At 43.7% G+C, this 12,987-nt stretch overlaps 1 protein-coding gene across 2 annotated transcripts in view; it reads left to right on the forward strand.

Moving 5' to 3' along the window:
- LRP2 (LDL receptor related protein 2) overlaps positions 1–12,987 on the forward strand; it is a 116,285-nt gene that overhangs the window by 48,042 nt on the left and 55,256 nt on the right. The window contains exons 13-26 of one of the 2 annotated variants that reach the window (XM_075284211.1): positions 63–269; positions 386–588; positions 973–1,113; positions 1,888–2,091; positions 4,476–4,668; positions 6,542–6,667; positions 7,106–7,236; positions 7,650–7,787; positions 7,944–8,225; positions 8,349–8,588; positions 9,426–9,545; positions 9,631–9,747; positions 10,561–10,938; positions 11,322–11,336. In XM_075284211.1, coding sequence (XP_075140312.1) covers positions 63–269; positions 386–588; positions 973–1,113; positions 1,888–2,091; positions 4,476–4,668; positions 6,542–6,667; positions 7,106–7,236; positions 7,650–7,787; positions 7,944–8,225; positions 8,349–8,588; positions 9,426–9,545; positions 9,631–9,747; positions 10,561–10,938; positions 11,322–11,336 — 2,495 coding nt within the window. The remainder of the gene's footprint in view (positions 1–62; positions 270–385; positions 589–972; positions 1,114–1,887; positions 2,092–4,475; positions 4,669–6,541; positions 6,668–7,105; positions 7,237–7,649; positions 7,788–7,943; positions 8,226–8,348; positions 8,589–9,425; positions 9,546–9,630; positions 9,748–10,560; positions 10,939–11,321; positions 11,337–12,987) is intronic. The other variant, XM_075284212.1, reaches the window with a different exon arrangement.

Raw genomic sequence — 12,987 nt, forward strand, 5'->3', positions numbered from 1 at the left:
TAGGAAGAGCAACTCTAGAGAACAAACTTCTGCTTTAACAATTTTTTTTGTGTTACACACAGGTACTTATTCTTCTCTGACTGGGATAGTGTATCTGGGGACCCTAAACTGGAAAGGGCATTTATGGATGGCACCAATCGTCATGATCTTATTAAGACCAAACTGGGCTGGCCAGCCGGGATCACCCTGGACATTGTGTCCAAGAGGTTATACTGGGTGGATAGCCGCTTTGACTACATTGAAACAGTGACCTATGATGGTCTGCAAAGGTATTTTTGCTATGTGTTTTATATAGTACTCTAGTCTTACCAGCCAAGACGGCCATCTTGTACTTGGGTTGCGTTAACAGGTTCTTAAGACATGCGATTCTTGCAACTTGTTACAGGAAAACAATAGTACATGGAGGGGATATTGTGCCACATCCTTATGGAATTAGTATCTTTGAGCATTTTGTGTATTTTACCGACTGGACAAAACTTGCTGTGATGAAGGCCAACAAATTCTCGGACTCCACAACTCAGGCTGTCTTTAGTTCTTCCTTAAGACCGTATGGAGTCACCGTTTATCATTCTGCCCGTCAACCATATGGTAAGGCTATTTCTTTTTCCTAACCAAAAACAGGTGATCCTGGACAAAGCCTTTAAGTATGATTCATGGATTTATTTTTAGCCATTTTTTTGTTCACCAGTAGAGATGAGCGAGGAGTATTGGATGGAATACCTCGCTCCCATAGGAATGCGTGTAAGCGGCCGAACACCGAAGGGTTAAGCACAGTGAATATTTGATGCGCTTAACCCCTTGGTGTTCGGCCGCTTACACGCCTTCCTATGGGAGCGAGGTATTCCATCCAATACTCCTCGCTCATATCTATTCACCAGTAAAAACCAGAAAGCAGTTTTGTGACCTCCATTATCAAGTGAGCAGAACATGTGCAATATCCCTAGACATTCACTAATATTCTCGTCTGTCTAGTGCGCAACCCTTGTGGAATCAATAATGGAGGCTGCGAGCAGATATGTGTCCTCAGCCACAGAACCGACAATGATGGTCTTGGTTATAGATGTCGCTGTCGCCTTGGGTTCGATTTACATCAAGATGGACGCCGTTGTGTTGGTAAGAAAAACGTCTCGAATAGGACCTTAAAGTTAATGCCTTAAAGGAAATTTCCAGGGAAGATATTGATTTTATTTCTGAAATAATCTAAAATTAGATCTTGGGCTATAAGATTTGGTGAGAATAGTAGTCTCTCCTTTTGAATGGAGCAGCAGTCATGTATTCTCAGGATAGATGAGCCCAAAACTCAGTAAAGACATAGAGATTAGAGATGAGCGAGTACTGTTCGGATCAGCCAATCCGAACAGCACGCTCCATAGAAATCAATGGATGCACCTGGTACTTCCGCTTTGACGGCGGCTGGCCGCTTAACCCCCACGTGCCGGCTATGTCCATTCATTTCTATGCGAGCGTGCTGTTCGGATCGGCTGATCCGAACAGTACTCGCTCATCTCTAATAGAGATGATGGAGTAGCAGCAGGCATTAAGACAAGTAGATAGGGGATAATGGTGCAATCTCTTTAAAAAAATATTGCTGTACTGTGAAGATGGTCACATGACCATGTTGCTGATCAGTCCCATCCAAATGATTGGGGATGAGTTGCAATACCAGGAACAACCAGTATATCATGTACGGCGCTGTGGTTGATAAGGGATTATGTTATCTATAGGGGTGCAGAGGAAGCAGACACACCTAGACACTGGTGCTTGGAGGGACCCAAAGATAAATCTGATCAAGGCCCCCCAAACTATTGAAAATAGGGTAACCCTATGTGCATAAGACATACATGTATATTCTTTTTTTTTTGTCTAAATTCCTAAATGTACCTGCAGGTGTCCAGAAGTTCCTGCTTTTCTCCTCTCAACTTGCTGTCCGTGGAATTCCCTTCAACCTCTCCACCCAGGAAGACGTCATCATCCCCATCACGGGGATGCCCTCGTATTTTGTTGGCATAGATTTTGATGCTCAGGAGAACAGCATATTTTATTCCGACACTACAAAAGACATGATCTACAAGCAAAAAGTAGACGGGACAGGTAAAATCGAAATTCACTACAACTGATTGTGTGATGCACCCTTATATTTGGGGGGAAGGGTTGCTTTTTCATGTGACTTATTGAGGTTGAGGTTAGAGAGCAGGGAAGGGAAGTGTAGAAGAGGAGTTGTAGAAATGGTATATGTAAGGCTGGAGTCACATCTCTGATGCAGAAATTGACTACGTGGAGGACTTTAATCTAGGGCTGGGTTCACACTAGCGCTCGGTTTTCGTTAACGGATTCCGTCTCCCATTCCCATTCAAGCAGGACTTTTCTCTCTGAATTTTATTGGCGGAAATCCATTGGACCCCAAAGACTGTAATGGGCTATGGGCTGTAACCGTTTTTTTGGGAACGGAATTTGTAGAATTAATGACCTTTGACCTCCGTTCAGAAAGTAAAGTCTTGATCAGCTACATAGATGTTAGTAAGGAGAGCCACATATATGCATGGCCAACGCTACGTCTTCTATGGGTGAATTCACATTTTCCAATGTGGATTCTGTTCTGGAATATCTTCAATGGTTTACAGTGCAGGGGCAGCTAGAAGTAATGGCGAGCTGAGGATTCTTTCAGTCCTGCGCCTGATATCTCACTGTTATTTGTAATTTCTTATAGGAATTAGGAATCGCTGGTCAAATGATCCTTTTAACCTGATAAACATATCAATGTCAAACAAGACATGTAAGATAAAGCTGGCGGTGGAGCCTGAGGAATGTCTGCGGGAGGCGCCTCTGTGCAGCCCCGTGCCAGTGCATCAGGACTATTTTGCTTGTCTGTAAGGAGACACGCTGGTTCAGCTTGGTAGTCTTATTCCTCCGTACCAGGGTCTCCGATTAGGAAACAAAATATGCTTAGAAAGAATTTGGCATACGTTTTAACACTACAAGCACAAATGTCCAAGACCGATGCAATTCTCCAGCACTGATACGTTGTAGCAAGATATCAGGAAAGAGTTGTGATGCTGATGTATATGATGTATATAGTGCGCACCTCTCCATTCATTTTAATAGAGGGGCTGGAGAAAGCTAAGAACTATCTCCCACGCTCATTGACATGAATGGAGCTGTGCACACTCTGCCCAACCACCATATGACCACCCCTCTATTCAGAACAAGATACAAAAGCTCCCTGTTCTCCTGATGGGTGGGGGGTCAGATCTGCAAGTTATCCTGTGTTTAGGGATAACTTCACCAATCTGCAAGCTATCACCTATTTTGTGGATATGGATAACTTCCCCAGTTAGAAAAATGCCTTTGACAAAGTTGTACTCATTCACTAGGGCCACACGGTGGCTCAGTGGTTAGCCCTGGAGTCCTGGTGTTCAAATCCCGCCAAGGTCAACAAACCATCCGCAAGGAGTTGGTATGTTCTCCCCGTGTTTGCATGGATTTCCATCCCATATTCCAAAAAAGATGTGCTGATAGGGAAAAATGTACATTGAGAGCTCTGTGTGGGGCTCACAATCTACATTGAAAAAAGAAAAATTGTGCTCTGACACTGACAAGAAACTGAGATCTTGAGTAGGTTAAAGAGATTTCGGAAACCTTTATAATGGCCGGTTCATGAATGATTCATGCGGGCAGTGCGCGGCAAGCACACAGACCCCATTATAGTCTATGGTGTCCGTGCGCTTGAACTGCACAGTGCTTGCAGTTGCGCTTGTCTTCCGTCCGGGAGGGTCCTCATGCGGACTCCTTCCAGACGGAACACATCAGCATGTGTGAACCGGCCCAAGCTGCATATAGATAAAGGTTAAAAAAGAGGTACATGTGCAAACCCCCACTGATTCTGCCCTGATACCATGGTCTCCTGCCATTCTTATTAGTAATACCATGTCATAGTCCATATGTGACCTCAACAACCAGTCACTGACATAGTGGGTAGATGTCTTTAGACTGGGACCAGTTGGGGGACTACTTGCAGCAGATTAGCCACAAGGCTAATATACAGTATTAAATAAATGTCATCCTCGTGTTGCATATAAAACCTGTGGAGAAAATTGACCTATACATTGCAATAGGTGACAGCTGAGGTCATTTTGCAGCAATAACCCTCTGCAAATCCATTCTATTTTTTGCAACAGGATAATGTCCTATTTGGATCCAGCCTTATATCAATTCCACCACTTCATATAATATATGTTTGCAATGTGTTTTTTACCTTAATATAGCTACATTGTTACATTTTCTACGCCACTTTCCACTTTGCAGAAGAAAATATCAAATCTTGCAATATTCACTCTGGCCACTAAGCCTAACAATATACTGAGAGCACCAATTTCATAGGGGTTTTCTTTGCACTAGTCAAGTCATTTACATCTCAGGCAGAATTACAGTCAGTATATAAATTATGGGTAAAAAATAATACTTGTCATCTCTATCAGGTAAAGAAATCCTCACCGCTAATAGGGTGGAAGGTGTGGAAGACCTGGCCTATGACTGGATCTCAAAGAACCTCTACTGGACCGACCCAAGATACAGAAGCATTAGTGTCATGAGGCTTGTGGATAAATCGAGAAGAGCGATCCTACAGAATTTAAATCAGCCTCGCTCCATTGTAGTCCACCCTGTCATGGGGTAAGGATATCCTTTCTTTATTTACTTTCTATTCTCCTTGTGCTTTTTTAACCCGATCAAGCACAGAATTAATAGAGGATGTTGCATTGTATTTCTCATGATCCTGCATATTTGGCTTCCAACTATTTATTTCTTCTCTGCCGCTGGCAGATGACCACGCTCGGAGAAGACTGTAAGGTGATACACCGCTCTGCATGAAAGGAATATGCTGACAAGTTATCGTCAGAACTTCTGCCTTTTCCCCACTTCTTTGTATATTGACATGAAGCCAGAGGAGTCAGCCTTGTCCAGCTCTGTTCTTCACATTAAAGTGCTTCTGTCTCCAGCCTGGAGATAATGTTCCACGTTTTGCTTCAGATAGCAGACGGTGTCTTCCTGCTGAAATGAGATCTTTTATGTTTATCTTGCATTTCTTCACTTACAGATTCAGAAAATATTATTTTAATGTGTTACGTTAATATGCTAAACGTTTAGGACGACGCACATATATGCTTGATAGGACCAGTGGTGTATCCAGAAATGGCAGGGCCCCATGGACATGGCCCCCCCTGTCGACTGCCTTCCTTCCCCCATATTCCTGCACTCACTATTATGCCCCATAGTGGCCCCTGCACAAGGTATTATGCTCCATTGTGGACCACCTATGTAAAATTATTCAGACCCCAGAGTATAATAATTGGACACATAGGGGAGGATACAAACATAAAATACTCTGTTACTTACCTCTCCTGGGCTTTGGCGCACTCCCTTCTAATGTCGGCCATTTTCAATGATGGACCAGATGTCACTTGAGCCGGGGCTTGTGTCGCGATGCATAAGGACACAAGCCCTGGCCCATATGACATCTGGGACATCACACAAGTAGGCCTGAAGCCTTCTGGAACTAGGAGAGGTAAGTAACAATGTTCTTTATATTAACCTCCTGGGCCTCCAATCATTATACTCCCCCCCCTTCCCGAGTATAATGATAGTGTTTGTGGGGTTCGTGGGCCCGCAGCCTTACTTACCGATCCCTGCTCCTGCTCACGGCCTTCTGTGGAGGCGGAGCCGGGTTTGCTAAATAAATAGGGCCCATTACCTGCTAGGATTACTCCAGCAGGTAGCGGCCTATTAAAAAAAAATAAAAACTGCAGCGGTAGCGGCTGCCGCCGGGCCCACTAATGTCACCTCCCCTGGGCCTCTGATCATTTGCTGCAATTTCCAAATGTGCAAATTTTTTGGAAATCACATCGTGTCCACTGGACGTATTTTTCTTCAATGTGTGGAGGCGATTCGCTAGATTAAAGGGGTATTCCCATGACGCTTGTTCACCAACCTGCAGGCTGTTGTGCTCTCTTCACTTCCTGCTTTTCTCGGCACATTGGTGGGTGGGGTTTCACTTGCACAGGATTGGTTGTAAATGAATTACCACAGTGTGAATCTTATGTAGCAGAGCTGGATTTGAGTCAGTTTGCATTACATACAGAGGTAACGGACTCCCTATCTCAGCCCTTATCAGCCAAATTCAATTAAACCGACTGATAAGAGCTCAGAAATCCCAGAGCTCTCACCTCCCCTATCTGAGAAGCTCCACTACTTATCAGACACAAACAGCTCAGAGCTGCCCCCAGACCCTCCCTCCCCCCTGAGAGCAGGCAGCTACATCACTTGACAAATGAGCAGATAATCCCAAGGGCCATAGAAACGGAGTGTAAACAATGAAGTGAATAAATTAAGATAGCGGCCAAACAAAGCAGTTTTGATAAAGCAATGCATTTAGGAAAAGTCTTAAATCCACATAAACTAGTAGTATAGATAGGATCCTTGTGATGGGACAACCCCTTTAATGTTCTAAACTTCTGAATCAAAAAATAGCTTTTTGTGTTTTTTTCAGGTTTCTTTATTGGACTGATTGGTACCGCCCAGCCAAAATCATGAGGTCTTGGTGTGATGGATCACACGCAACACCAATTGTGAATACGTCGCTTGGATGGCCAAATGGTCTAGCCATGGACTGGAGGTAAATCCTAAACACAACAGAATCACGACAAGCAGTTTGTTTCTTCCATTGCGAATAATAGAGGTTTTTGTTTTTCATACTAAACGTAGACTAAAATTCACGACCATTACTTCAACAAATCCGCTGGGCGATTGCTTTATTGAACGCTCCTCTGCACTTGCAAATTTTTGCACATTTTGCATCAAATTAATTTGTTTTCAGCAGTCGGTACAGAATGAAGCTAATAGATATATGGAGCAGATGGATGATAGCTCATGAAGCTGAAGCAGACTTATTTGCATCAGGCTATATGGAACAGAAGGACCTTTTTGGTTCCTACCACCTACAAAACTGCCGAGTAGATGATGGGGGCAAATGCAGTCTTGCCAGTGTGTTCTAAGCATGTTTTACAAGTATTGTATTTATCTTAAATTATACCTTCACATATTTCCTGAACAGATCACTACGTATATATTGGGTGGATGCGTACTTCGATAAAGTGGAACACAGCAACTTTGATGGCTCCGACAGACAGACTCTTAACCGAATAACACAGATGACCCATCCGTTTGGCCTCACTATCTATGAAAGTAAGATATCTTAAAGTGGACCTTTCACCACCTCCAAGTACTTAGCACTTGAATAGGCGCAGCTCCACTGATTGAAATTTTCTCTCTAGCCCTCACCATTCCTGAGCAACAAGCGCAGTTAGTTTTGGTGACTGATGTGCTATTTAAGCTCTGTAAGCCTGTAACCTCTGCATGGTGAAGGTTCCTGATATTGGACCCCATTGAACTGCTATTGATATTTTTAGCCTATGAAACCCCTTTAGGGTACAGCCTGTAGATTGATTATGGCAGGACTGGCCGGCCTTCTATTATGTATCATGGTGTCCCACTCCCAACTCTCTACCTGATGGGATAACCATGGGTAGGGGATGTTCTTTATGTTGTTATATTGTTAAATTTTCTATAGATTGTATAAATTATTTTTTCTCATCTAGACTATGCCTACATAACTGACTGGAGGCTTCAGGCCATTGTCCGAGTCAGGAAGTATGATGGAGGAGAGATGATGATTATTCGCAGAGGAATTAATAACATTGCACACGTGAAAACATTTGATGCCGGCATTCAGATAGGTACGTCAAAGATACCTAGAGCTTGGAGCCATTTTCTTATGGATAGTTCTTGTACCTATAGTGTACATGACAACTTTATCTTTTGGCCTGGCTTTGATCTTGTACATTATTTTACACATGTAACACTGACATGAACATTGCAAAATTATATTCCAGGGTCAAATCAGTGCAACCGGCCCACAAATCCAAATGGAGATTGCAGTCACTTTTGCTTCCCAGTCCCTAATTATCAAAGGGTTTGTGGTTGCCCCTATGGGATGAGGCTCCAATCTGATCAAATCACATGTGTGGAAGATCCATCTAATGAACCCCCAACAATGCAGTGTGGTCTTTATTCATTTGCCTGTGCCAATGGCAAGTGTGTACCGGGATATTACCGCTGCGATGGTGTCGATGACTGTCATGACAATAGTGATGAACAAGGTTGCGGATCCTCCAGTAAGTATTTCTATTCTGTCAACTTGAAGGTCTACTTTACTTATTCATGAGATCTTACCCTATGCAATTATTGCTATAGATCATGTGACATTGATGCATACATCCTTACGTTTTTCGTTATAGACAATACATGTTCCTCCAGAGCCTTTACATGCCGTAATGGGCAGTGCATCCCCCGCAACTGGCGTTGTGACAACCATAATGACTGTCTTGATGGAACCGATGAGCAAAATTGCCCAACACAAGGTCCTCGGTCATGTCCTGCCACGTCATATACCTGTAATAACCAGCACTGTATTCCTAGGACATGGCTCTGTGACACAGATAATGACTGCGGAGACGGATCAGATGAGCTGAACTGCAGTAAGTAAGAGATGGGTTTTGATCTTGGTCGCTTTATCTGCAGTTGTTCGGGGAGATTGTAGTAAATGGGTATTCCCATATATAAAAATGTATGGCCCAGACCCAAGATATGCCATAACCGTCTAATAAAGGTTGGTCTCACCATTCACATCTACATCTCACCTGGATGTTGTGGATTCCCATTCTAGAGAGGGGGCCCACACCTACTAGACATTTTTGGCACATCCAATGGCATATAGTAGTAATGACTCTTTCCAAATGTCTTTAATTCCTTAAAGGGATTAACAAGGACTGAACGCCACTTCCTGTTCTTGGGAAGTGACATCATGTCCATTGGCCACATGGCCACGCTACAACTCAACCCCATTCATCTGACCATGGCCATGTGTTCAGAGGATGTGATGTCACTTCCTGAGAAGAGGTCATAGTCATAGACAACCCCTTTAAGAGTATTTATACACAAGATTCCAATATTAAAGGACTGGGATAAGTATTCTCTCCTACCATTGCTGTTGTGAAGCTTATCAAATCCCAATTGGTCCTGTCTCGACACACAGGAAATGACACTCGGCCAATCACTGGCTTAGCTGGCCACTACTGTGGCACGTGATTGGCTGAGAGGCCATTTCCTGTGTGACGGGACAAGGAAGTAGAAACCAATAGGGACTAGACCATCAGTGTTGTGGAGTTAGTGAGGTCTCTAATACTTAGTCTATGCCAGACATTTTTATCTATTCCAAAGCAACAGGCTCCATGCAATAGGTCTAAACAATTCTATCATATCTCTATATGAGACTCCTAGATACATTTTGATATTTACTTTACCCATGTTTGAAGATTTCACAAATACCTGCAAGCCGGGACAATTCCAATGTCCAGATCATCGATGTATCGACCCAGCCTATGTCTGCGATGGTGACAAGGACTGCATTGATGGTTCAGATGAAAAAGACTGCAGTAAGTTCCTGCAATACTCAATGCTTCTTGCTCAGCATAAGACTGTAGAAATTTTACTTACAGTAACTATTTTGCTGTTGCCTAGTTTTCAACTGTACAGCCTCCCAGTTTGCATGTGCTACCGGTAACCAGTGCATCAGTAGCTTCTACCAGTGTGATGGCGTGTTTGACTGCAGCGACCGTTCCGATGAAGTAAACTGTCGTAAGTAAATGCACCAAGGAGGTCTATACTGTAATGTATATCTAATTTACAGTATGCTACAGTAATAACAACTTCTCTGTGACGTCATCTTTGGAGGAGAGCACTTCACCGGGTGATTCACAAATGGCGGAAGATCGTAACGAAAGTGGTGGAGGCCCTTTCAAGGAGCATGACCTTTGCAGAAGGGCACAGCTAAATATATTCGGACTCTATATAATAATATCAAAACCCAGATTGATATTATGTATTATGGATGCAAAGAAATATACTTTTGAGGCTTTTAGTCGAAGAATTGTTGAGTCTGTGGCTGAACTGTAAGGGTCTCTATATAAAGGAGAGCTGCATAGGATATTATGAAAAATCAATAGATTATAGCTCTATATAGATGGGGATCCTCAGCAATGTTAGAGTTGGGAATCCAAGGACAACAGACGTATCATTAGTATTAACTGCACAGAGCTGATGTCACAATTTGCAGAATTGGCAAATGAAGGGAGTCCTGAATGTAAGCACCAGACGTTGAGTCCCCTTTCCAATGAGTTGTGACCCTTGAAGTCAGTCTCCCGATGGCGGCCTTGCCTAGACTGCAGAGGGCAGCTTTTTGGAAGATATGAGAACAACCCTGGATTTAACTCAAAGGGAAGGGACACCATTTGCCAATGTTCCTTACCCCTTTTTTGTGGTCTTCTCCAAGGAGGTAGACAATATCCAAATATATAAGTATAGGTATATAAGTGACTAGAAAATTACAAAAGGTGATTATAAATAATGGTGTGACATTGGTTGTAACTACATTTTCCTGAATTGTTTCAGCCACACGACCGGCGGGTATGTGCCACCAGCATGAATTCCAGTGCCAGTCGGATGGAACATGTATTCCCTCAAACTGGGAATGTGACGGACATCCTGACTGTGTTGATGGCTCCGATGAACACCACCAATGCCCAATTAGAACATGTCCTCCATCCCACTTTCAATGCGACAATGGAAATTGCATCTACCGTTCCTGGGTTTGTGACGGGGACAATGACTGCCGAGACATGAGTGACGAAAAAGACTGTCCAACTCCACCATTCCGCTGTCCCAGCTGGCAGTGGCAGTGCCCAGGCCTTAGCATATGTGTGAACATCAGCAAAGTATGTGATAATACGCCAGACTGTCCCAATGGGGCGGATGAGTCTCCTCTCTGCAGTAAGTGTGCCCTCGATATCTCACGTCTCGTACGGTCTTTCGTTTTTCTGAAGGTTCTCTCTTAATGTTTCCATCAGAATCCTCAATCACCGAGACAATAGTTCAATGGGTTGATTATAATGTATCTAACCAGCGAGACGATAATGTATTCTGCATCTAATACGTGATCTATAATCACGCTTGGATTGTAATCCATGGCTAGCTGTACAAAGCAATGCGTTTCTTTAAGACGTCTTTCCTCTGAATATTATAATTATCTCCTTATAATCAGCAACAACAAGCATTAATCAATTGTATATTAATCAAATGTGCATGATTCACCTGTGATTTTTAATTATTTTTCTCACTTTTTTCTTTCTTTCTTTGAAATCGCAAATTTTCAGATGAGCCACAACCAGGTACTGTGAATTTCTACAAATTATTTCCTTGTGATTGATGTGTGAATGTGTAATGTATCCAGTATTCAAAATCAATGGGGCTTCAAAAATGAGGAATCACTAAAGGGCTTGTTAGGGACTACAAGGGGGCCAGTCTTGCCCATGGCTATGGTGTTGCAACTCTTTGAATACTTTCAATGTATCCATTTGTTTACATTCTTCAAGACCTATAGACTTATCTTTCATTGGTTTCAAAGAGGTTGGTTTAAAGGTGACAACCAAAAATCGATACTTGAAGTTGATTTAAGCAATAACCAATATGGCTCTTAATATTGTCTTACATTTTCAATTTATTATATAGAACAAAAAAAAATGGAAGCGACTTTTGGAATGTTTCTGGATAAAAAACAACAACTCTATACAGAAGTATGTGCTTCCATTGTAACAGACTACAACTAAGTCCAATGTAGTCTGATGCTGCAGTCAAATTCCGTTCTATTTGTCCTTACTACTTGCTGACTTAAAGAGGACCTTTCATGTTCTTGGGCACGTGCGGTTTTGTATACCGCTAGATAGTCAACAGTGCACTGAATTCAGCACACTGTCGGCTTTCCCGTTATGGGCCCCGGGGCAAGAGATATCGTTCCCGTTACCGATCTCTGCCCACTGTCAGAAGGGCGTTCCTGACAGTCTAGCTGAGCTGTGAGGATTGCCCCTCCTGACAGTATTGTCCATAGCCCTGTATTGTCAGAGGGGGCATTCCTTACTGCCCAGGGAAGATGCTAAGCTGTAAGGAACGTTGCCCCCTCCCCGACTATAGTTGTACATAGACTAGTACTGGGGGGGGCGTTCTTCACAGCTTAGCATCATCACTGGGCATTAAGGAACGCCCCCTCTGACAGTACAGGGCTATGGACAGTACTGTCAGAAGGGGCAAGCCTCCGAGCCCAGTTAGACTGTCAGGAACACCCTTCTGACAGTGGGAAGACATTGGTAATGGCCAGTGGTGTAACTAGGAATGGCGGGGCCCCGTGGCGAACTTTTGACATGGCTCGGCCCAACCGACACCGCCGTCGAAGACCACGACCGACCCCCTCCGCCGCACTCTATTATGTCCCTTAGTAAGCCCTGCACATGGTATTATGTCCATTAGTGGCCCCTGCACACAGTATTATGCCCCATAGTGGCCCCTGCACACAGTATTATGTCCCTTACTGGCCCCTGCACACAGTATCATCCCCCATAGTGGCCCCTGCACACAGTATTATCCTCCATAGTGGCCCCTGCACACCGTATTATCCCCCATAGTGGCCCCTGCACACAGTATTATCCCCCATAGTGGCCCCTGCACACAGTATTATCCCCCATAGTGGCCCCTGCACACAGTATTATGCCCCATAGTGGCCCCTGCACACAGTATTATGTCCCTTACTGGCCCATGCACACAGTATTATGTCCCTTACTGGCCCCTGCACACAGTATTATCCCCCATAGTGGCCCCTGCACACAGTATTATCCCCCATAGTGGCCCCTGCACACAGTATTATGTCCCTTACTGGCCCCTGCACACAGTATTATGTCCCTTACTGGCCCCTGCACACAGTATTATGTCCCTTACTGGCCCCTGCACACAGTATTATCCCCCATAGTGGCCCCTGCACACAGTATTATG

Source organism: Leptodactylus fuscus, chromosome 8 (genome assembly GCF_031893055.1).
Source record: "Leptodactylus fuscus isolate aLepFus1 chromosome 8, aLepFus1.hap2, whole genome shotgun sequence".
Lineage (NCBI taxonomy): Eukaryota > Metazoa > Chordata > Amphibia > Anura > Leptodactylidae > Leptodactylus > Leptodactylus fuscus.